Source organism: Neoarius graeffei, chromosome 5, assembly GCF_027579695.1.
Source record: "Neoarius graeffei isolate fNeoGra1 chromosome 5, fNeoGra1.pri, whole genome shotgun sequence".
NCBI lineage: Eukaryota > Metazoa > Chordata > Actinopteri > Siluriformes > Ariidae > Neoarius > Neoarius graeffei.
This window is the reverse complement of record NC_083573.1, coordinates 282,086-308,126: the sequence shown is the minus strand read 5'-3', so window position 1 is coordinate 308,126 and position 26,041 is coordinate 282,086. Positions and strand designations below refer to the sequence as shown.

Below are 26,041 nucleotides of genomic sequence, written 5' to 3'. Positions count from 1 at the left end.
GCGACGGTCATCAGCAGCCACCGGAGGAGCAACAGCGTGATCACACGGGAGGGGGGAGGGGGGCGTTTTACGGAAGGGTGTCTCTGCTGATGACACCGCGAAGACACGGCGGTGGTGATGATGAGGATGAAGAAGATGATGATGATGGAGCGTCCGCGCTGAAGGACAAACAGGAACTCGCGCGCGACTGAATGACGCTCCAAGGGCGTTGAGGTGAGCAGCATGGAGGACAGAGGGGACACAGCGCGCGCTCTCAACACCGGAGGAAGGAAGCGAGCGACCTTCATCTTTCTGGACACGCGCGCGAGGTCACGCTCTTGTGTGACACTTCAGTGACTGTGTGTGTGTGTGTGTGTGTGTGTGTGTGTGTGTGTGTGTGTGTGTGTGTGTGAAAGTTTCAGCGAGACAGTGTAACAGGTCAGTGGGTGTGTGACCTTAGGCATCATGGATGGAACAGTGGGCGGGGCCTCATCGGACCCTCGGCCTGTGCGTAATGGAGACACGAAGCGGCGCAGTAAAGGAAGTTTACCGTCTCCTGGTTTCCGTCTCTCTCAAGCGTCTCTGGATGGCGAGGTGGCCCCCAGACGCCGCCCGTCTGTCATGAGCTCGTCACGAGACAGCACTAGTGCTTTCCGGTCTGGCACGGCAGCAGGCACGCCCACCACACCCGGCCCACCTGGCTCCGCGCCCTCTGCCGGTGGGCCGCGTACTGTGGGATTTGCTGCATCCCGTGCTGCCCTCGCATCCACCTCGTCCTCTGGCACTGGCGTGATGGTGGTTGCTGCTGGAAGCGGGGCCACAGGAGGGGCGGAGCCAACCACCACAACGACTACAGTGGCTGGAAGTCCAGAAGTTGTTCCTGGACTGGACGGAGAAGAATATTACAGTTACTCAAACCAGTCAACGTTCATGCAGCGGCAGCTCGGCCCCATGCTGCAGCCTGGAGTCAACAAGTTCTCACTGCGCATGCTTGGATCCCACAAAGCTGTAGCCCTCGAACAGGAGCGACTGAAGAGTGCTGGCGTATGGATCATCCACCCATACAGTGACTTCAGGTACACAGGACAGCGGAGGGATGAGTGTGTGAAGGCAGGAAGTGTATCAGGGACGTGGACGGAGGTGCAGTGGTTGGACGGACAGAGTGATGGATGGGGAGATGGACAGATGGGTAAAAAGTGGAGTAGTGAGTTTTGAGGAAGTGAAGGATTGAAGCTGAGTGAGTGGAAGAGCAGAGACAGAGAGAGGAGTGTGGAGAGTAATCTTGGCTGAGGTTGATGGAGGGGGAGGAGTTAATTCAGGGAGGGAGGAAGTAAAAGGTGTCGAAAGAGATGCACGAGTGAAATTGTACTAGTTGATATATGAGAACAACAGATAATCAAGAAAGTACAGACTGGTAGACTGTAGAAACACACACACAGATTTTATAGACTACTGAGCACCAAATATCCCTACAAGGACAGTAAAATCAGACAGTGTTGACCTTGTGGGGACATTTGATGATCCCAACATGGAAAGTGTTGTTTTTTTAAGTAAAATAAAAAAGAGCCAAAAACTCGGGTTCAGTGAAATGCAGCAATGCCATTAATTAACTGCATTTATGATGATGTCAATTGAAGGTCCTCAGAAGGATAGTAAGGCAAATGTGTGCCTGTGTGTGCATGTGTGTATGTGTGTGTATGTACAGTGGTGCTTGAAAGTTTGTGAACCCTTGAGAATTTTCTATATTTCTGCATAAATATGACCTAAAACAACATCAGATTTTCACACAAGTCCTAAAAGTAGATAAAGAGAACCCAGTTAAACAAATGAGACAAAAATATTATACTTGGTCATTTATTTATTAAGGAAAATGATCCAATATTACATATCTGTGAGTGGCAAAAGTATGTGAACCTCTAGGATTAGCAGTTAATTTGAAGGTGAAATTAGAGTCAGGTGTTTTCAATCAATGGGATGACAATCAGGTGTGAGTGGGCACCCTGTTTTATTTAAAGAACAGGGATCTATCACAACACATGCTTGTGGAAGCATATCATGGCACGAACAAAGGAGATTTCTGAGGACCTCAGAAAAAGCATTGTTGATGCTCATCAGGCTGGAAAAGGTTACAAAACCATCTCTAAAGAGTTTGGACTCCACCGATCCACAGTCAGACAGATTGTGTACAAATGGAGGAAATTCAAGACCATCATTACCCTCCCCAGGAGTGGTCGACCAACAATGATCACTCCAAGAGCAAGGCGTGTAATAGTCGGCGAGGTCACAAAGGACCCCAGGGTAACTTGTAAGCAACTGAAGGCCTCTCTCACATTGGCTAATGTTAATGTTCATGAATCCACCATCAGGAGAACACTGAACAACAATGGTGTGCATGTCAGGGTTGCAAGGAGAAAGCCACTGCTCTCCAAAAAGAACATTGCTGCTTGTCAGCAGTTTGCTAAAGATCACGTGGACAAGCCAGAAGGCTATTGGAAAAATGTTTTGTGGACGGATGAGACCAAAATAGAACTTTTTGGTTTAAATGAGAAGCGTTATGTTTGGAGAAAAGAAAACACTGCATTCCAGCATAAGAACCTTATTCCATCTGTGAAACATGGTGGTGGTAGTATCATGATTTGGGCCTGTTTTGCTGCATCTGGTCCAGGATGGCTTGCCATCGTCAGTGGAATGCTGAATTCTGAATTATACCAGTGAATTCGAAAGGAAAATGCCAGGGCATTTGTCCATGAACTGAATCTCAAGAGAAGGTGGGTCATGCAGCAAGACAACGACCCTAAGCACACAAGTCGTTCTACCAAAGAATGGTTAAAGAAGAATAAAGTTAATGTTTCGGAATGGCCAAGTCAAAGTCCTGACCTTAATCCAATGGAAATGTTGTGGAAGGACCTGAAGCGAGCAGTTCATGTGAGGAAACCCACCAACATCCCAGAGTTGAAGCTGTTCTGTACGGAGGAACGGGCTAAAATTCCTCCAAGCCGGTGTGCAGGACTGATCAACAGTTACCGCAAACGTTTAGTTGCAGTTATTGCTGCACAAGGGGGTCACACCAGATACTGAAAGCAAAGGTTCACATACTTTTGCCACTCACAGATATGTAATATTGGATCATTTTTCTCAATAAATAAATGACCAAGTATAACATGTTTGTTTCGTTTGTTTAACTGGGTTCTCTTTATCTACTTTTAGGACTTGTGTGAAAATCAGATGATGTTTTAGGTCATATTTATGCAGAAATATAGAAAATTCTCAAGGGTTCACAAACTTTCAAGCACCACTGTAGGTGATTCTGCATATGTGTGTGCGCGCGCGCGTGTGAATGCACGTGTGAGTGAGTGTGCGAGTGTGTGTGAGTGAGTGTGTGTGAGTGAGTGTGTGTGTGTGTGTGTGTGCAGAGGAATTTTTGGGAAATATGAAGGCTAATAGAATTTAGAAATGCTTAATAATATTAATATTCATGAGCTCAGTAATGTGTGCCACTCCTATTCGTTGTCTGCAAAACTCATTGTCTGTATGCAAATGAGGGAAAAGGCCTGGCCAATCAGACTCTCCCAGTGAAAGCCAACACTTCACATTCAAGTCTGGAGTCTGGTGTGAAGCTGTTTCTGGACATGTGTTCTGAGTGTTAGTCCCGCAGACAGATTTAGATCCCCTGGGTTCTCTCAGGTCTTCTGGATTCTCTCAATTCTCTTTGGAACTCAGCGTTTGTGTCATTCACACTCTCCTCCTTTCAGTGTTATTTAATTTCTGGTATTCTGGAGTCACATTTATGATGACTGCCTCATTGCACATCCTGCAATGGGTGATTATGATGATCTTAGATCTAGGGTTAGCCTAACCCTGACCCTTAACCCTAACCCTTTACCCTAACCTTAACCGTTAACCCTAACCCTTAACCTTTAACCCTGCAGTGGGTGATTATGATGATTTTAGATCAAGGGTTAGCCTAACCCTAACCCCTAACCTCCCCTAATCCTAACCTTGCAGTGGGTGATTATGATGATCTTAGAGCTAGGGTTAGCCTAACCCTAACCCTCACCCCCAACACTCACCCTAACCCTAGATCAAAAATGATTAAAATGTTTTTATGTTCTATTTTTACAGAGAGATCACAAGTTTTCTGATACTAAGCACATTTTGTAAGTTGCACTCTAAACGCTCCGGCATCACAAGTTTTATGGAGCAGATGTTGGTGTGTGTGTGCGCGCACGATTGTGCTGTATCTGACTGACACATAAACAAACCAATCATAAAAAAGAGCAGGTGGTTCCTGTAGCAGCACAGTAGTATGGCTAACAACACAGAGCTTTCTTTATTTTTAAAATTAAAGCCAATAAAATAAAGTGACTGGTTTTCACGAAATGTTCTGGATGGTGTTCTTAGTCTGTGACCGAGTGAACTAGCATGAGGATGTGCGTTTGGTCGAAACTCCAAAGCTCTTCTGTAAGTTAATCTGGATAAGCACATCTGCTAAACTCTCGAAACATAATAAAAATGAGATTTAAACTCGACAGTAAACTTATTCCAGAATTAAAAGTGTAGTAATCCATGCAGATCATATGATTTGAAGTTGCTGGAGTCATTAGTTAGTCTTCTTATGCATAAATTTACACGCATGTAGAATACAAATGTTTCCAAATTTACAGAATTTTGACGAAAACCAAATTTCTTGTTTAAACACTTACATGAGTGATGTTTCTTCGAGACAAGCCTGAAATATATCCACTGGCTTTCAGAACAAATTGTAGCAGAATGTTCACTTGTACAGCCGATATTGTCAGTGATGTCCCCAGGTGGGTGTGGTTTTACCTGCTAGATCATGATATTGTTGTTAATGCAGCCGAGTTTAAGTCAGTGATGTGTTTCCTGATCAGACTGACCTACACGTGAAGTTATTTTAATTAAAGTCTGTTAATTTTCTTCAGCATCCTCGTGGAGAGCTTTCCTTCTTCGTGCTCTTCCTCTCCCTGCTCTACTTCGCTGCTCCTTGGCCATTCTTCAGTGTTTCATCACTTTCTGTTTCATGTTGCTTTCATTTCGAGGAGCCAGATGGAGCTGAGGTAAACTTGGACCAATAGTATTTCAGGACTGATTGGTTTGTAATTTATTAACCAATCACATTTGACTCAGTGGACTGAACATAATTTCTAGGAACGTCAGGATTTTATGGAGTCACAGGAGTGCCATGTTTAACAATTATTCTCTGAAGGTGAAGCAAATATTGGTGAATAATAATCGAGACAAAGTCAAAGTGATGAATCACTGGTATTCACTGAGTCTGAGGCAGATAATAGTTTTGTATAAATACACTGGTGATTATGTTGACAAAAAAAAAGTGAAATATCATTCATTTCAAATTTTAAATTCTTCATGTAAATGTAATAACTTTGTGGTGCAGACTTGTCACTGATCTCCACCGAATCACATAAAATGCTTTGTTTTGAAATCGATAAAATAAATCCTGATCCCACCTTCCCTTTGAATAGTTTTAGACCAAACTTTGCAGCATCTTTAGCGCTTTTAGGAACAGCATTTTCTTTCATCATTTTAATCCTTCCTCACTTACAGTGACGAAACAATTGGACGCCATCTTGCTGAGTCGCTCGAGGTGATTATCGAGAAATAATCTAACTCTCTCGACCAATCGGTGCACGTGATTTCCTACAAACACCTGTGTATTTAAACTAAATAAGAATAAACATGTGACAGAATAAGAGAATACATTTTGAATAAAAAAGTAAAAGAATAAGAAAATAAATGCTTTTCTTCATTGCGTTTTCTTTTCCTTGAAGGCCAAGCTGTCACTTAGCTGGTTTTGGGCGGGCCTTCCTGCCCAGGCTGAGGATTCAGTTCCTGTACACACATCTTGCTTTGGCAGGACCTTTTACAAATACACCCAGCTGCAGTCTGGATAACTGGGCGGGGCTACATACTCAAATTCACTGGCTCAACCATCTTTCAAGGAGGCTTTCGATGCACACTAAATAGTTTAGCTCTTAGCTCAATTGTTAGTGAATATCAAACAAATAGTTTGCAGTTATAAACTAGATTTGCATTTCCTGAAATGCTTGCAAAGCAAAAAATTAAAAGTTCATCATAGATAGATAGATAAAGTTTAGTTAGCACATTATCCATTAGCATGTTAGCCATTAGGACATTAAACATTAGCCATTAGCTGTTAGCAAGAGATAAAGAAATGAAACAAATGGGGACAATATTAGCATCAAAAGAAATAAACAGAAAGGATGGACTTTATTTTAGCATTTCTGCAGTTTGGCAGTTTTACTTGAAAAGTACCTGAAAATCAGGATTTTTGTGAACAGGAATTGAATCCTCAGCCTGGGCAGGAAGGCCTGCTTAAAGCCAGTTGATTGACAGCTTGGCCCTTCAAGGAACAGAAAAAGTCAAAAAAGGAAAAGCAAAATTAATAAATAAAGCATTTCTTTTCTTATTCTGTTATTTTTTTAAATTTAATTTCTGCATTTTTCTTATTTTTATTTAATATCTTATGATTTTATTTATCTTTTTTTATTCTTTGTAAACATTTATTTTCTTATTCTTTTACAGATTTATTCTTTTTTATGGCACTCCTATGACTCCATAAGGCCAAAATCAGTCACCAGATGGGCCGGCCCAGCGGGGTTTCTCCCGAATCTCCTGATGCCCAGTCCGAGTCTGGGTGAGAGTGTCGAGGAAAAATTCCCTGAGATGATGGGAAGAAACCTGTCGAGGAACTCAAAAGGAACCCATGCTCATCTGGGAATAAATCATTACAGTGTACGGGTGTAGAAGAGGAACAAATGTTTGCCCTCCTGTGTTTGTGTTCCTCCGTTTAGGTCGTCATGTTTGCGTTTTTGTGTTTGCGTTCCCGTGTTTGTGCTCTCATGTTGGAGTTCCTGTTTCAGTGTTTGCGTTCCTGTATTGAGAGTGAACATGGCTTCTCGCTCTAACCGAAGCTCCACTGATACTCTGTATGTAAATTAACTCATTACATCATCAGGCCACATTATCAAAAATTAACATGTTTTCTATTTGATTTTATATTCACAGCACCGAATGATGTGATGAATATTGAAGTAGCAATTTTACACATATCAGAGGGTCACTCATTTCAGATTCTCAAGGTTGTGTGTGTGTGTGTGTGTTTGCGCACGCTCATGTAAAAGCATCCAGTTTTCTACTGCATTGATGTCTGCCTGTCCCCCCCCCCCCCCCCCACCGAATACTGCTCTCATTATAATCAGTGTTTTCCTCAGACTCACGCAGTACTCTTCGCTGTATTAACACACAGCACTTTGAACTACTTTGTTGCACTTTAGTAAGCTCCTGCTCTGGAGTGTAATAATCCTGCTTGAATGTACTTTTCTCAATGACATATCTCATTGACAAAGTTCTACACATGAGGCCAGTTTTCTGATCCAATCCTCTTCTGGGTGATACCATTTTACAAATTTATGTTGGGCTCCCAAGTGGTGCAACAGAAAAGCATTTGCCCTCTCATCCGGAGATCATGAGTTTGAATCCCAATGATACCCCAGCCATCCATAGGGCAGGAACTCACAGCAGAATTGGCCTGTACCCTCAGTGAGGGGACGGAGGGGTGATATACTCGCTCCCCTGTCAGTTACAGCAACACTCGCTAATCATGAGCATCTGTGAGCTTGTACATAAGGAGGATGGACAGCACTTTCCTCTAAGAGTATTACATCACCCCCTCACGTTGCATAAGCAAGTTGGTAGCCGTCATGTGATAGGGGAGACCTGTGTGGTGGGTGGGAATTGGCCCTGTCTAAATTAGGGAGAAAAATTGGGTAAAACAACAAAAGCTTATGTCAAATAAAAAAAAAAGTTATGTTTATGCAAGGACCCCTCCTAGAACTGCCACCTTATTGTGGTGGAGGGGTTTGTGTGCTTGAATGATCCTAGGAGCTATGTTGTCGGGGGCATTATGCCCCTGTCAGGGTTTCCCAAGGCAGACAGGTCCTAGGTGACAGGCCAGACTAAGAGCAGTTCACCAAAACCCCTATGGAGAAAAAACAGAGGACCGTGACGTTGCCCGGTATGACGCAGCCGGGGCCCCACCCTGGAGCCAGGCCTGGGGTTGGGGCTCGTATGCGAGCGCTTGGTGGCCGGGCCTTTGCCCATGGGGCCCGGCTGGGCTCAGCCCGAAGAGGTGATGTGGGCCCAACCTCCTGTGGGTTCACCACCCACAGAGGTAGCAGTAGGGGACTGGTGCAGTGTGGATTGGGTGGCAGTCGAAGGCAGGGGCCTCGACGACCTGATCCCCGGACACAGCGGCTGGCTGTTGGGACATGGAATGTCACTTCGCTGGGGGGGAAAGAGCCTGAGCTTGTGCGGGAGGTTGAGAGAGTCGGGCTCACCTCCATGCACAGCTTGGGCTCTGGAACCCGGCTCCTCGAGAGGGGCTGGACTCTCCACTTCTCTGGAGTCGCCCATGGTGAGCGGCGGCGGGCTGGTGTGGGCTTGCTTATAGCTCCCCAGCTCAGCCGCCATGTGTTGGAGTTTACCCCAGTGAATGAGAGGGTCGCCTCTCTGCGCCTTCAGATTGGGGCGAGGGCTCTTGCTGTTGTTTGTGCCTACGGCCCAAATAGCAGTATAGAGTATCCGGCTTTCTTGGAGTCCCTGGGACAGGTACTGAGAGGTGCTCAGACTGGGGACTCCATTGTGCTACTGGGGGACTTCAATGCTCACGTGGGCGACGACAGTGACACCTGGAGGGGCGTGGTTGGGAGGAACGGCCTCCCCGATCTGAACCCGAGTGGTGTTTTGTTATTGGACTTCTGTGCTGGTCACGGTTTGTCCATAACGAACACCATGTTTGAGCATAGGGGTGTCCATAAGTGCACGTGGCACCAGGACACCTTAGGTCGGAGGTCGATGATAGACTTTGTAGTCATTTCATCTGACCTCCGGCCCTATGTCTTGGACACTCGGGTGAAGAGAGGGGCTGAGCTGTCAACTGATCACCACCTGGTGGTGAGTTGGATCCGCTGGCGGAGGAGGAAGCTGGACAGACCTGGCAGGCCCAAACGTATGGTGAGGGTCTGCTGGGAACGTCTGGCCGAGCACTCTGTTGGGGAGGTCTTTAACTCCCACCTCCGGGAGAGCTTTTCCCAGCTTCCGAAGGAGGCGGGGGACATTGAGTCTGAGTGGACCATGTTCTCTACCTCCATTGTGGACGCAGCTGTTCGGAGCTGTGGCCGCAAGGTAGAGGTCTGCTCGGGTCGGATTTTTCAGTCCCGCTCCCGCCCACGTCCACATTGTGCAGTCCCACTCCCGCCCGCGCCCGCAAAGAATTATGATTTTCAGTCCCGCTCCCGCCCGCGTCCGCATTGTGCAGTCCCACTCCCGCCCGCGCCCACAAAGAATTATGATTTTCAGTCCCGCTCCCACCCGCGCCTACCATATTTTGTCCTGCTCCCGCCCGCAAATCCCGCATGATGCAGACGTTCGCGTTATTTCTCAGGAAAGTTCTTGTCTTGACACAGCGTGATGGTGCCCCGCCCCCTACTTTGAGTGGATTTGAGCATAAATATCTACAGCTCACGTTCGTTATTATTTACCTTGTTTCTGAATTCAGCATGTAGTGTCTCTAATAATAATAATAATTAGTGCTGTCAAGCGATTAAAATATTTAATAGCGAATCGCACATTTTTGTCACATGAGAAACCATTGTAATTCTCTGATCAGCATAAAAAAGTGAATGGGCTTGCTTTGTACCAATGTTTTTTTTTTTTTATTGCAAAGCAGAGCTAGCAAGAGAACCATAAGTGAACAACTCTAATCAGAGAGACAGGTTACACAGTGATGGTAGGCTTGACTCAATGCTATCCCAGAAATCCTTCCTGTAATATGCAAATTTGGCTGCCTCTGATTGGACAGCCAAATTTGCATATTACAGGAAGGATTTCTGGGATAGCATTGAGTCAAGCCTACCGGCACTGTGTAACCTGTCTCTCTGATTAGAGTTGTAGACTAACTCAAGCAGTAAATCACTTCACTCATGGTTCTCTTGCTAGTTGGGTGTGAACGGTGAGTCATTAGCGTGATCAAAGGATTTCCCATTAGGGTGATCAATGGCAAATTTAAGATGCCATTCCTCACTCAATCTGGCAATCTGACTCTCTCTGCAAATTTAGGCATCTTAAAATGTTTTTATTAATGTCTAATAAAATATCCAGCACAAATTATACATGACAAACATAAATTAATAATTTATAAATTTTATTTCAAACACCTTTTTAGTTAGCGGGACTGCAGCTTATCACCGCTTCCGCCCACGCCGCATATGTGCACTCCCGCTCCCGCCCGCGCCCGCATATGTGCACTTCCGGTCCCGCCCGCGCCCGCAATGAGCTTTCAAAATTTGTCCCGCGCCGCACTGCTTTGCGGCGGGTCCCGCGAGTCCCGCGGGACTCCCGCGGGAGTGCAGGTCTTTACCGCAAGGTCTCCGGTGCCTGTCGTGGCGGCAATCCCCGAACCCGGTGGTGGACACCAGAAGTAAGGGATGCCGTCAAGCTGAAGAAGGAGTCCTATCGGGCCATGTTGACCTCCAGGACTCCTGAGGCAGCTGACGGGTATTGGCAGGCCAGGCGTGCTGCAGCTCGGGCAGTTGCGGAGGCAAAAACTCAGAACTGGGAGGAGTTCGGGGAGGCCATGGAGAAGGACTATCGGTCGGCCTCAAAGAAATTCTGGCAAACCGTCCAGCGCCTCAGGAGGGGGAAGCAGTACTCTGCCAACACTGTTTACAGTGCGGGTGGTGAGCTGTTGACCTCGACTGGGGACATTGTCGGGCGGTGGAAGGAATACTTTGAGGATCTCCTCAATCCCACCATCATGTCTTCCACTGAGGAGACTGAGGCTGATGACTCAGAGGTGGACTCGTCCATTACACAAGCCGAAGTCACTGAGGTGGTTTGCAAGCTCCTCGGTGGCAAGGCACCGGGGGTGGATGAGATCCGCCCTGAGTATCTCAAGTCTCTGGATGTCGTGGGGCTGTTTTGGTTGACACGCCTCTGCAACATCGCGTGGCGGTCAGGGACAGTGCCTCTGGAGTGGCAGACTGGGGTGGTGGTCCCTCTTTTAAGAAAGGGGACCGGAGAGTGTGCTCCAATCACACTTCTCAGCCTCCCAGGGAAGGTTTACTCCAGGGTACTGGAGAGGAGAATTCGACCAATAGTCGAACCTCGGATCCAGGAGGAACAATGCAGTTTTTGTCCTGGTCGCGGAACACTGGACCAGCTCTATACCCTTCATAGGGTGCTTGAGGGTTCATGGGAGTTTGCCCAACCAGTCCACATGTGCTTTGTGGATCTGGAGAAGGCATTCGACCATGTCCCCTGTGGTATTCTGTGGGGGGTGCTTCGGGAGTATGGGGTTCGGGGCTCTTTGCTAAGGGCTGTCCGGTCCCTGTACGAACGGAGCAGGAGTCTGGTTCGCATTGCCGGCAGTAAGTCAGACCTGTTCCCAGTGCATGTTGGACTCCAGCAGGGCTGCCCTTTGTCACCAGTTCTGTTCATAATTTTTATGGACAGAATTTCTAGGCGCAGCCAGGGGCCAGAAGGAATCCTGTTTGGGAACCACAGGATTTCATCTCTGCTTTTTGCGGATGATGTTGTCCTGTTGGCTTCTTCAAACCAGGACCTTCAGCATGCACTGGGGCGGTTTGCAGTCGAGTGTGAAGCGGCAGGGATGAGAATCAGCACCTCCAAGTCCGAGGCCATGGTTCTCAACCGGAAAAGGGTGGCTTGTCCTCTCCAGCTTGGTGGAGAAGTCCTGCCTCAAGTGGAGGAGTTTAAGTATCTCGGGCAAGGAGAACTCTGCACATTCAGAAACTGTCTGATGGACTGTGCTCCATATTCAGATTATTAAAATCAGTTCCAGTCAAAAGTTTGGACACTTACAGGTTTGTTCAGAGGTGTTTCTGTCTTGTCACTATTCTCTACAGTGTAGAACAAAAGTGAAGACATAACTATGAAATAACATCTGGAACATTTATGGAATTATGTGGTAAAGTGTTAAAAACGAAATCTGTTTGATATTTTAGATTCTTCAGTATATCCAGTGTTTCCCTTGATGACGCATTGCACGCTATTGGCATTATCTTAACCAGCTTCATGAGGGAGTCATTTGGAATGCTTTTCAATTAACAGGTGTGTCTCATCAAAAGGTAATTAGCGGACGAGTTTCTTACCTTCTTAATGTGTTTGAGATCAAACGGTAAATAATAAAAATATAGTAAATAGCCCAATAACACAACTGTAGTAATCCATATGATATCAAGAACCGAACAACTAAGTAAAGAGAAACGACATCCATCATTACTTTAAGACATGAGGTGACTTTTAATTCGTAAAAAAAAACAACAAAAAAAACAAACACAGAGCATTAGGAGGTTTGTCCAAACCTTTGACCGGTACTGTATGTGTAGTTCATGTCTCCATCATCACCAGGTTTGTCTTGAGGAGAAGCATCTGAGACAAGTATTGTGTTTGTAATCAAACATCTCAACACTTTTTCATTAACTTGAGCTTTAAATTCTCTGCACACCTCAGAACCCCCCGTTCTCATCATCCCTCACAGGTTAATTTGCGACACATAACCAAATATTTGCAGTATAACTGAACACAGCAGAACACAGGACTATTCTGTTTGCAAACATAACATAGAAAATCAGACATGGGTTGGGGAGGCACAAGGCTGGGGCAGCTGGGGTAAAAGTCTGGGGCCTGCTGGAGGTGCAAGTGGTGCATCTTACCATGCTAAGTTTAGGGTCTGGCATGTATTATCCTCACTGTGTGTTGATAGTACTTTCGGTCAGAAGGCACCCCAGTTGGGAAAGGGCGGAGCCTGTAGAGACGATGGAGTTCCAGGCTGAGCATGAAGGAAACTGGGGAGACACCTGTGGTTAAGTGTCCCGTTCTAGCATGAAAGCTCCTGTTTGATTCAGGAGATCGTAACCGTTTCTTCTGAGACTTTGTTAGGCCAGCCACCCTGAATAAAAGTGCAGAGTTGAGAGAGAACTGGGTCCTGTTTGGAGACTTGCCTCAGCAGTGAGATTTGAAAACATTTACAGTGTGACTGTCGCCTGGAGGGGTGTGCATAGATGATTTCCTGCTGTCCTTGATCATTATTTCCGTGAGTAGCAGGGGCAGAGTTGCAGCGAGAGAATAGATCTGCCACGACATTGTCTCTGCCTTGTGTGAACTGCAGAATATAGTTTTACTGACAAAGATGGTCCATATCTGAAGTGGATAGCAGAGCAGTCAGGGCATGGTGCTCAGTTCTCAGTGTGAAGGGGCAGCCATAACAGTACCAGTGACATCTTTCACAGGCCTAAATGCAGGCCAATGCTTCACTCACCCAAAGAGTACCGCTGTTCAGTTGGACTGAGGGCCCAGTAGGTGAAGGCAACAGGCCTGTCCACATCATTCCACATTTATATAAGCACAGCCCCCACAGGCATCGCAGGTGATGAGGGTGGGACTGAAGACATTAAAGTGAACCAAGACTGAGGGTTAGCTGAGTTGTGCTTTGAGGGTGTGCACAGTATCAGCATACGTCTGAGATGATTCCCAAGGCTTATCCTAATGCAGCAGCTTGGTGTAGTGGATCTGTGGTTGTGGAATACTCGGGGAGGAAATTTAAGTAGTAGTCTGTCATGACCAGGAAGGAGCTGGGCAACAGAGCTCAGTTGTCATGAATTTCAGTCGTGGGCCCGTGTATGACAATGTCATCAACATAGATAACCACACCTGGGATGCCAACTAGCACAGAGTCCATGACCTTCTGGAAAGAGCTGGGGGTGGGACTTAAACCAAATGCCATTCAGGTATACTGGAACATGCATGCATTATAAAATCTGTGAGGTATCTGCTGTTGGGCTGGAGCAGAACATGTAAGTATCTCTGTTTGAGGTCAGGTTTTGAATAAACCGTTGAGTTATAGAACTGAGCTGTGAGTTCAGAAATGGGAAGTAGATATTTATCGGGTACCACAGCCTTATTAAAAGCATGGAGGGCCACGCAGACAGGCAGAGCATCTGATGTCTTCTTAGCCACCACCAGGTATGAGACCCAGGGCAAGGCGTCCACTGGCTCGATGATGCCAGCGTCTAGCACAGGGGTGTCAAACTCAAATTCACAGGGGGCCAAAATTAAGAACTGGGACTAAGTCGCGGGCCAAACTCAATATTTATTGAATAATTAATTTTTTATTGAATAAAACACTGTAAACAAACAAGAAATAAAATGTGAAATAAAACAAATGCATTTCTGTTTATACCAAAGAAATCCAATAGACTACCTACATTTAATTTAAAAAAAAAAACCATTCAACTATTAACAGTTCATGGAAAACCAATCTTTGCTATACGGTCTGACATGGGCTACTCGCATTGGTTCAAACCAGATACTTGGCTTCTCTTCTTAGATGCGAGCATATCAATGTCTGGGGTTAAGCTCTGAGCTGAGGAAATCCTCAGAATTGAGTGAAGGTGCTCATCTGAGAGGCGACTCCTGAGTGGCGTTTTGTTCATCTTCATCAAAGAGAACAGTTGCTCGCACAGATATGTGCTGCCGAACATAGAGAGCATTTGAGCAGCTTGCTCACGAAGTCATACTTTGACTTGAGCGCGTCACTACATTGGAGTTCAATCAATTCCATTTGAATGTTGGTTGGTGAGCTTTCGATGTCAACCGTAAACGGATTATTGAGCAGTTGAAATCTGTATTTCTGGGCTTCAAAATCGGCAAATCGTCGGGTAAACTCGGCGCTGAGTAAGCTGAGTTTTTCAGCAAACTGTGCGGTTGGCACCGTGGCAGGCGAGATCTGGTGTTGTATTGCTTGGCAGCACGGAAAGTGGCCCATATTTCTGCCCAGCAGCTGAGTCTCCCACAGGCGCAACTTGGTCCTGAAAGCCTTGACAGCAGCGTACATATCTGTGATGACGTGGCCACACCCCTGAAGCTGTAGGTTGAGCGCATCAAGGTGTTTCAGGATGTCACACAAAAATGCCAGCTCACACAGAAATTTTTTGTCCCTGAGGCCTGTGGTGTCTTTTCCTTTGCTCTCCAAAAACTGGCAGATTTCCTCATGCAGCTCAAGAAACCTGTTCAAAACTTCCCTCGACTTAGCCATCTCACGTCAGTGTGGTAGGGCACGTCTGTGTATTCAGAGCCAATTTCATCAAGTCCTTTGGCCCTTATGAGGTTCACCACGCTCGTCACGGTGCTCAACACATGCTCCATTCGCATGCTTTTCCCGCACAACGCTTCCTGGTGTATGATGCAGTGGTACACAGTAAGCTCACCTGCTGCATGCTCCTGCTTTCTCTCCCTAACCCGGCCCACCAGTCCGCTCCTCTGTCGGCACATCGCTGGCGCACCATCTGTGGTCAGTGACACGAGTTTCTCCCAAGATAGCCCCATTTCATTAACACACTTGGCCACCTCTTCAAAAATGTCCTTCCCCGTGGTTGTGCTGTGCATCGACTTTATTCCCAAAAGTTCCTCCATAACGCACAGATTAGAGTCCACTCCACGGACGAAGATTGACAGGTGCGCAGTGTCACTTACGGTATGTCACTGCTCTCATCCACAGCAAGGGAATATGCCACGAAGTCTTTCCCCTTTTCCACCAGCTGCTCTTGCAGGTTGGTGGTGAGCTCACATGTACGCTCAGCTATGGTGTTTCTGCTGAGGCTTACGTTTTGAAACGCTTGTTTTTTTTCTGGGCACACGATATTGCACACTTTCACCATGCAGTTTTTAACAAACTCTCCCTCTGTAAAGGGTCGGGCTGATATAGCGATGTCTTGTGCAACAGTAAAACTAGCTTTGACAGCAGCATCGCTTCATGACTTTGCTTGGATAAACATAGTTTGTCTTGAAAGCAGACTTGTTTTCAACTCCTCTACCTTTTGTAGCTTGAGTTTTGCATCCAGATTCTTGTATTTTTCTTCATGTTTAGTTTCGTAGTGCCGTCTTAAATTGTACTCTTTAGTGACAGCCACAGTAAATCCACACACCAAGCAAATAGGTTTGTCCTTGAATAATATGAACATGTAATCGTTCTCCCACCTATCTTGAAAAGTCCGATTATCAATCTTTCGCTTCGCCATTTTCGAGGAAAGTTTGTCTGGTTGCATGGATACAAATTTGTCTGTGAACAGAAAAGGCGGCAATAACAATGCAAGGCATTTTGGGATTTGGAGTGTTATCGGCATGATCCGCTGAATGTATAGTATGTAGCGCCTATGCAGCGATGGGCCGCGCTGCTGATGTGCTGAATAGAACACTGGCGCGCCAGCTCCAATACGGATGCGCTGTATAGAATACGCGGTGGGCCAGCTATAATACGGATCTGTTTATGACCTCGCGGGCCAAATTTAAGTACCTCGCGGGCTAAAATTGGCCCGCGGGCCTGAGTTTGACACCCCTGGTCTAGCAGCTGCTGCAGCTCTGTCATAACTCCATTGTGGAGATCCAGTGGGAAGCCGTGAAATGGCTGGATGACAGGGGTAACACTTGGGTTGAGGAGAGGCTGGTGCTCAAAGGCAAAGAGATTCAGGCTATTTCTGTTGTCAGGGTATAACAACCGTTAAAATTGCAGACCCCTTGTATCCAAGAGGGAGAACCCCATTAGATTGGCTCCCTGATGGGAAACATGAAAGCCAATGCTGGGTAGAACCTTGGTTCCATGACAAACAGTGATTTGGAGAGAGATAAATTCTGGAGTTGCCGTAACCACAAAGGGCAGTAGATGGTGCCGACAGTGTCAGTGAACAGAACAATTATTTTAAGTTGTAATTGTTGTGTCAACATTCAAGAGAGACACCGTAGTGCCTGTGTCCAACAGTTATGATGTACACACGTCATTGAGATTGAGATGGACTATGCAGAGTTTGAATGCTGCAGGCATTCACACTATGGATAATTGTGGTTGCAGATTGGGTGGTGTGGCCGTCTGACCCAGCTGAGGCAGAATGACATCTGTGAGCAAAATGATTCAGCTTAAAAATGTGTATTCTTAGAGACTTTTGAGGCTTTTTAAAGTCCATAAAGTGTCTGCAAGTGTCTCTTTTCATCCTCTCCTCTCAGCAGTGGTTTGTCTTGGTTACTGTCCTTTTTTTGTTATGCTTCTGCCACTTAGTGGGGGAGACATAATGTTTTTGGATTGTGTGTCCGTCCGTCCGTCCATCCATCCATCCAAGATTCTCGTTAGTGCGATATCTCAAGACTGAGTGGTTGAATGCTTGTAGATTTAAATGGAGTGATTATTGTAATCTGCATATGAACTGATTGGATTTTGGAATTGATTCAACCAGGGTCAAGGTCACAGTAAGGTCAAATATCTGAAATAGTTTTTCTTCAATAGCTTCCTTCCTGTTTGAAGTGTCTTGAAGGGTAGTTCTGGCATACAAATTAGTAACAAGAAGGACTGGACTAGACTAGACTTGATGGTGCTGGACGCTGTTGGAATCGAGTTCAACTTGTTTAATTAATGCATCTTTGCATTGATTTTAATTTTATTTTATTTTTGTTTACGTTAGTTTGATTTAACTGTGCAGCACTTTGACTTGATTCTCTCTGTGTTCAGGTTTTATTGGGATCTCCTGATGCTTCTGTTGATGATGGGGAACTTGATCATCCTTCCAGTGGGAATCACGTTCTTTAAGGATGAGAACACGCCACCATGGATCATCTTCAATGTGGTGTCAGACACATTGTTCCTGGTGGACCTGGTACTGAATTTCAGGACCGGCATTGTGAAGGAGGACAGCACTGAGATTATGCTTGACCCCAAAGCCATCCGTCGCCACTACCTGAGGAGCTGGTTCGCTGTTGACTTCATCTCCTCTATCCCTGTCGACTACATCTTCCTCATGGTGGACCTGGAGGAGCGCCTAGATTCTGAGGTTCACACAAGCTCTCTAACAACAAACTCTATCATCAAGCTGTCTATAATCACTCCTCCCCACACACACATTATAACCACACACTCTAAAATCACATACACACACACACACACACACACACACACTGACTTCGAGCTCTTATTTTCAGGCAGAAATGTGTATGGGAGGGTATATCAACCAATTCCTTGATCAGTTCCTTTCAATAACAGGAAAAATGACCTCAGTTTTATTGCTGTTTAACTCTACTGAAACTGGACTGAAGAATATCCAGTACACTTATAAAATCCTACAGTATGGAGTCTATGAATATCAGACACGCCCATTACAACATTACAAAATAGTTTGTGATCACTGACCTGATTCCAAGTGTTAACCTATGAGTGACTTCAGCGAGTGTCATGTGAGCTTAATGAGGTGTGAATTTGTGTTTCAGGTCTATCGAACAGCTCGAGCCCTGCGCATTGTTCGTTTTACAAAAATCCTCAGCCTGCTGCGTCTGCTCCGGCTGTCTCGCCTCATTCGATACATTCACCAATGGGAGGAGGTGAGATCATCAGCATTGTCAGTAGCAGCGACAACCTGAGCTCCACCCACAGATGGTGTCAGACTATACAGTGGCGCCTGAAAGTTTGTGAACCCTTTAGAATTTTCTATAGTTCTGCATAAATATGACCTAAAACATCATCAGATTTTCACACAAGTCCTAAAAGTAGATGAGGAGAACCCAGTTAAACAAATGAGACAAAAATATTATACTTGCTCATTTATTTATTGAGGAAAATGATCCAATATTCCATATCTGTGAGTGGCAAAAGTATGTGAACCTCTAGGATTAGCAGTTAATTTGAAGGTGAAATTAGAGTCAGGTGTTTTCAATCAATGGGATGACAATCAGGTGTGAGTGGGCACCCTGTTTTATTTAAAGAACAGGGATCTATCAAAGTCTGATCTTCACAACACGTTTGTGGAAGCGTATCATAGCACGAACAAAGGAGATTTCTGAGGACCTCGGAAAAGGGCTGTTGATGCTCATCAGGCTGGAAAAGGTTACAAAACCATCTCTAAAGAGTTTGGACTCCACCGATCCACAGTCAGACAGATTGTGCACAAATGGAGGAAATTCAAGACCATCGTTACCCTCCCCAGGAGTGGCCGACCAACAAAGATCACTCCAAGAGCAAGGCGTGTAATAGTCGGCGAGGTCACAAAGGACCCCAGGGTACCTTCTAAGCAACTGAAGGCCTCTCTCACATTGGCTAATGTTCATGAGTCCACCATCAGGAGAACACTGAACAACAATGGTGTGCATGTCAGGGTTGCAAGGAGAAAGCCACTGCTCTCCAAAAAGAACATTGTTGCTTGTCTGCAGTTTGCTAAAGATCATGTGGACAAGCCAGAAGGCTATTGGAAAAATGTTTTGTGGACGGATGAGACCAAAATAGAACTTTTTGATTTAAATGTGAAGCGTTGTGTTTGGAGAAAGGAAAACACTGCATTCCAGCATAAGAACCTTGTCCCATCTGTGAAACATGGTGGTGGTAGTATCATGGTTTGGGCCCGTTTTGCTGCATCTGGTCCAGGACGGATTGCCGTCATCAATGGAACGATGAATTCTGAATTATACCAGCGAATTCTAAAGGAAAATGTCAGGACATCTGTCCATGAACTGAATCTCCAGAGAAGGTGGGTCATGCAACAGGACAATGACCCTAAGCACACAAGTCGTTCTACCAAAGAATGGTTAAAGAAAAATAAACGTAATGTTTTGGGATGGCCAAGTCAAAGTCCTGACCTTAATCCAATGGAAATGTTGTGGAAGGACCTGAAGCGAGCAGTTCATGTGAGGAAACCCACCAACATCCCAGAGTTGAAGCTGTTCTGTATGGAGGAATGGGCTAAAATTCCTCCAAGCCGGTGTGCAGGACTGATCAACAGTTACCGCAAATGTTTAGTTGCAGTTATTGCTGCACAAGGGGGTCACACCAGATACTGAAAGCAAAGGGTCACATACTTTTGCCACTCACAGATATGTAATACTGGATCATTTTCCTCAATAAATAAATGACCAAGTATAATATTTTTGTCTCCTTTGTTTAACTGGGTTCTCTTTATCTACTTTTAGGACTTGTGTGAAAATCAGATGATGTTTTAGGTCATATTTATGCAGAAATATAGAACATTTCTAAAGGGTTCACAAACTTTCCAGCACCACTGTATGTCCAAAAGTATGTGTACCCTGAACATCACACCCATATGTATTTGTTGAACATCTCATCCCAGATTTATTCCCCTTTGCTCTGATAATGAGCTCTACTCTTCTGGGAAGGTGTTCCACTAGATTTTGGGGCGTGGCTGTGGGGATTTGTGTTCATTCAACTACAAGAGCACTAGTGAAGCTGGGTGAAGAGGCTCGAGTACCAGTTCATCCCAAAGGTGTTCAGTGGGGTTGAGTTCAGTCAGGGCTCTGTGCAGGACACTTGATAGCCCAAGAGCATTAGCTCAAAATTGAGTCCAACCCGGAACAAATTAGTAACAAGCTGAATTTTTCAGAATATGTTCAGAATACCCTTAGGAATAACATACTAAAAGTCCCCGGGAATCCACCTTGTGCTCTCTGAGAAATTCAAGATGGCATCCAAAATGGCCGCCGATTGGAGATTTTTCAATATCTCAGGGATAAAACATAATATAAATGCAATTAAAATGTTAAATTATATGTTCTCTCATACAAGCAACGCAAATTCACCATTGTCACACTGTTAAAATTAACCAAGATTACAAGGTCATTAATGTGGAAATTACATGGAATTTGATGGTTGACATGATTGACAGATTACCTTAGTAGGCTACCTACATACATGAACATAATGTAAGACAACAATTAGACATCAATTTCCTTAATATTTAGTGCATCTTTAAGCTTTGATAAAATATTAAAGGGAAATTAAATTTGAGAACTCTATCTTCTAAAACTACAATGGCAAGCTGTTTCAGTACACTTCTTCAACATTCCGGCGACTTTCATGACAAAAAGGTCTGCCTCAATAAAAGCTCTTGCTTATAAACAATGAGTAGACTTAAACACTTCTCAGTGCCTCAGTTGTAATGCTTGGACCTTTGTTGTACCATCAGTGAAGTAGGGAATTTATTCAAGCTTGTTTAAGGGTGGAAAAAAATTAATCTTTGAGTTTCTAGCACCAGTCTTTACTACTAGCAATGCCAGTGTGTTCGGACAAAAAATGACTAAACTCAGCATGACCTTTTAAAAATGACTGAACTCAGCATGACCTTTTAACATGCCATTTTTCATTTTACACCACCAATTTACTTTAATTAATATTAATGAAAATAAGTGCTCCAACCCCTAGTAATTGTGTTTGTTGTTTTGTGAACAGAATAGGATGATACGGAGTGAACGAGTAACCAATGGATCCACACTATACACAAATATACTGTTATAATAATGTGTACATTGTTATTATATAATGTTAATACACAATGTAATTAATACACACATGTTGGAATTTACTCTCCTACCCTACAAAACATATATTCTGACCTTTTAATTGCATTAATATTTTGTTTTGGGCCTGAGATATGGGCAGATCTCCATTTGGTGGCCATTTTGGACGCCATCTTGAATTTCTCAGAGAGCACAAGGGGGATTTCCGGGGACTTTTAATATGTTATTCCTAAAGGTATTCTGAACATATTCTGAATTTTTCAGCTTGTTACTAATTTGTTCCGGGTATAACCCTATTACTCCTGGGCTATGAGTTCTTCACTCCAACCTTCACACACCATGTCTTCGTGGAGCTCGCTGTGTGCACAGGAGCATCATCATGCTGGAACAAGATTGGACTCTGAGCTGCAATGAAGGGAAACTGTAATATTACAGCAAACAAAGACAATTCTGTACAATTCTCTGCTTCCAACTTTGTCGTAACAGTTTGGGGAAGAAACACATATGGGTGTGATGGTCAGGGGGCACATACTTTTTGCCATATAGTGTAGATACTTCACAAGCCAGGGGTAACAGTGATGAACATAAACTCCCTTGGTTCTAAGCCACATTTTTGATGAAATGTAGCACAGTCTCAATTGAAAGCTACGAGTCTGTGATTTAGGACAAGTCTGTGAACCTCTAAAGGCTAATGCTAATGAAAAGCCTTGATGTTCGTATGAAATGCTAATATCAGTGTGAAAAGATAAAAGTAAATCTTAGTGAAAAAAAGTACTATTTTAAAGGCTATATTTTCATTTGAAAGCCTAAATTGAAGGATAGACAGATGGAAAGTTTTGGCCCGGATGGGGCCTCAGAGGATGGTGTCCATTGTCGAGCTAATCAGCCACTGCACCATGGCCTTGGAGACGAATCTGCTCATCCAAAGGCAGCACATGCTGACAGAGAAAGCACGTGCAGGTAGTGGTGTCCTTCAGTAGCTCTAATATTGGTGCTGGTTGTCCTGTGTGAATGCCCAGAAATAATTTCATACAATAAAGACAGTTTTGGTGGTAATGGAGAGCTGAGCAAAAGGAGCAGGTCCAAAAGACCTGGAGAAGTCAGAGCACGAGAAGTTATTGAGCTGGACTAAAGTAGCAGCCGCAATCAACAGACAGTCAGCAGCCATGTTACAGATTGCACTGATTGACACAAAAAATAAGAAGGACCCGTGTTCCCACCTTCGCATCTGAGGAGCATATAAAGGATCCGTTCGATCTATGAAGTATTTCCTCAAAGTGGAAAAAGTGATTGAAACCAAATCTGGAATAAGGTGTTTAGATGTTAACATCAGCCTTTTCCTCCTCATTGGAATTTTTATACAGTATCCTTTCAAACCTCACCAGCTGAAGTCACCTCGACGGCATCATTCTCACAGTCCTCAGATCAGCTGACTGCTCACAGGGTGACAAATATCTGTCAGTCCTCAACTACTGCAATCATATCTCAGGATCAGCCAATCATCTCCCACCTTCTCACAGTCACTTCATCAGTTCTGTTCCTGTACAGAAGTGTTCTTTGGATGGTGTCTGCCTCACAGAACTTCTTAGAGCCTACAAATACTGAAATCATATTTCCTTTTACCAGAATCAGTTATCCTCTCTTCTGCACTGTCCATCAGGTTGGTGGTTTCTATAAAGGGTCATTGGTTTCTTCTCACTTTCTGAGTTCAGCAGAGTTCCTGTGGGAACTCGACCCGTAATTACAGCATTCCTCTTTTTGGAGCAACAGTGGATGACCAAAGTTATTTTAACTCCGTCGACAAAGAATGACCCAAATATTTAAAGACAATAATATCCTTCCTCCATCATCTCACAGATTCACATCCCAGACCATTCTCTCTCTCTCTCTCTCTCTCTCTCTCTCTTTCTCTCTCTCTCTCTCTCATTTCACAATCACACCTTAACATAAGTTAAAGGCATGGCCTGCACCCTCAAAAACAGGTGGTTGAGGTTGGAGAAATATAGCAGCATGCACATACTGAAATTGATATGATATCGACCCAAACACTGTCTTCTGATTCATTACCAAAATTCCTCTTCTAGCTTTCACAGAAACTGTAAAATTGGTTAAAAATGCGCAGACAACATTCTAGTGGTCTTCACGCGCACAGAACATTTCATCACTTGAGCCCTCCATCTGTTCATTAGCCAGGTCTGGCAGTGAGGTCATGTCCTTCACCGGTGGAAAGATGCCAAAGTTCACAAACTGAATTTCTGACTCATTGAAAAAGCAGAATCCCAGCGAGATTATCTGTCTTATTCACCTTTTAAGATTTTGTAATGGCCACAAAAAATGGTGTAACTAGCATTCTATCCCAGATATTAATGACGTTGATCAGAGGAGACGACATATCCTGAGGTCCCACCCACACACACATACGGATATTATTTCAATATCTGTGTTTTGTCACCCCATCCATACAAACACAGTGTTTTGGGTCAGTGTAAACAAATCTTTCAGAAAACACCCTCCAAGGTGGAGAGAGATTTTTTTTATTTTTTTACTGTTTTGTGTGGAGAGAAAAAGGTATCATGAAAATTCCCCTGGCCATTGTGTGTCATGAATGTGCTAGGACTTGGTTTATCACAGCTGCTGATCAGGTTGTTACTGTGGGGTCTGTCTTTTTATTTTGATAATGTGTTTGTGGTTTAATTTCACTTTGTTGTGTCCTTGTATGGAGGATTTCGGATATGATTGGTGCTGTATTGCTCCTGAATAGAATAGAATGCCTTTATTGTCACTGCACAAATGTACAACGAAATTCAGTTCATCGTAGGAGAGTAAAGCTGCTGCGTTTGTGCACACCGCCGCCTCCTGGGCACTTCAGCCCAAGGCCCTCCCATGTTAACCTAACCTGCATGTCTTTGGACTGTGGGGGAAACCGGAGCACCCGGAGGAAACCCACGCGGACACGGGGAGAACATGCAAACTCCACATAGAAAGGCCCTCGCCGGCCACGGGGCTCGAACCCGGACCTTCTTGCGGTGAGGTGACAGCGCTAACCACTACACCACCGAGCCACCAATCACTGCTCCGGCAACACAAACTGCACTGAGAGCATTCTCTTTAGGGTATGACCCAGAATAACATTTTGCGTTCGGGTGGAACCTTAAAAACTGAGTGACTTTATAAACCTTGCTAATATCTATGAAGCCATCTGTGTCTCTACATTCCTCAAGAGTGATGACGCTTCACTATCTGAACCTCAAACAGACAATAACATCCAACATCACCACCAGCAGATTCTTGGCATTTCCTGGAGAAACAAAGCACCTTGTTTTGAATTCCTGAAAAAAGCAGGTTGTTTTAAGCATTCAGATCAGTGTAATTAAACACTCGCTTCACTGCTTCCTGTGGATTTTACACATTCTGCTTTCTGAGACAGACGCTGTGCAGACATGCACTATACGTCGACTAGTCAGCAGGAAAAGCAGATGATAGGCCAATTATATAAACATCAACACATCCAACTTGGAGAAATTAAACCTTCCAGATAATTCTGCTTTTTGAGGAAAGTAAAATTCACCAACAGCTAAAACCTGAAATTAACACTGCTGAGTTTCATCAAACCCTGCACACAGTTGCATTGCAGATCACATGTCGGACTGGTCCAATCACATGACTAATCAGGAAAGGTCATCAACCGGTGGACTTTGTGTGTGTGTGTGTGTGTGTGTGTGTGTGTGTGTGTGTGTGTTGATAGGTGTCTGCTATAAATTATGATCTGGCCACCAGAAGTTAAACAAAGGTCAGGAGTCATCAGGGTTGTTGTCTATAATCATACACTTATCACAAACAGTCGATAATTATAAAGTGTGTTATTATAGAGTGTATATGATTATAAAGTGTGTTATCACACATACTATAATAACACACTTTATAACCACACACACACAATTTAATCACACACCCTATAATTAGGCACCCAATAATCACACTCCTCACACCCACACACTCTATCATCACCTCCTTTGTCAAAACACACACCCTATAATCTCACACCTTATAATCTCACATCCTACAACTATGCACCCTATAATCACACACACACTATAATTACACACCCTATAATCACACACACACTATAGTTACACACCCTATAATCACACGCACACTATAATTACACACCCTAGAATCACACACACACTATAGTTACACACCCTATAATCACACGCACACGACAACCACACACACTATAATCACACACACTGTAATCACCCATCTTATAAACCCAGTGCTGGTGTCAATGCTCTGTGTGTGTGTGTGTGTGTGTGTGTGTGTGTGTGTGTGTAATATCAGATTTTCCACATGACGTATGACCTGGCGAGTGCAATGGTGCGGATCGTGAATCTCATCGGGATGATGTTGTTGCTGTGTCACTGGGATGGCTGTCTGCAGTTCCTCGTCCCCATGCTGCAGGACTTCCCGCCTGATTGTTGGGTCTACAAGAACAATATGGTGGTGAGAGAGAGAGAGTGTGTGTGTGTGTGTGTGTGTGTGTGTGTGTGTGTGTGTGTGTGTGTGTGTGTGTGAGATCCAACTTTAGGTTTTCATTGGTTTGTGTTTGGAGGTGAAATAAAAGAATAACTTGAATTTTAAG

At 44.5% G+C, this 26,041-nt stretch overlaps 1 protein-coding gene across 1 annotated transcript in view; it reads left to right on the top strand.

Annotated features, from left to right (window-relative positions):
- The first annotated feature begins 444 nt into the window (after positions 1-444).
- LOC132885809 (potassium/sodium hyperpolarization-activated cyclic nucleotide-gated channel 3) overlaps positions 445-26,041 on the top strand; it is a 44,338-nt gene continuing 18,741 nt past the window's right edge. The window contains exons 1-4 of the mRNA XM_060920327.1: positions 445-1,055; positions 17,618-17,936; positions 18,370-18,480; positions 25,741-25,902. Coding sequence (XP_060776310.1) covers positions 445-1,055; positions 17,618-17,936; positions 18,370-18,480; positions 25,741-25,902 — 1,203 coding nt within the window. The remainder of the gene's footprint in view (positions 1,056-17,617; positions 17,937-18,369; positions 18,481-25,740; positions 25,903-26,041) is intronic.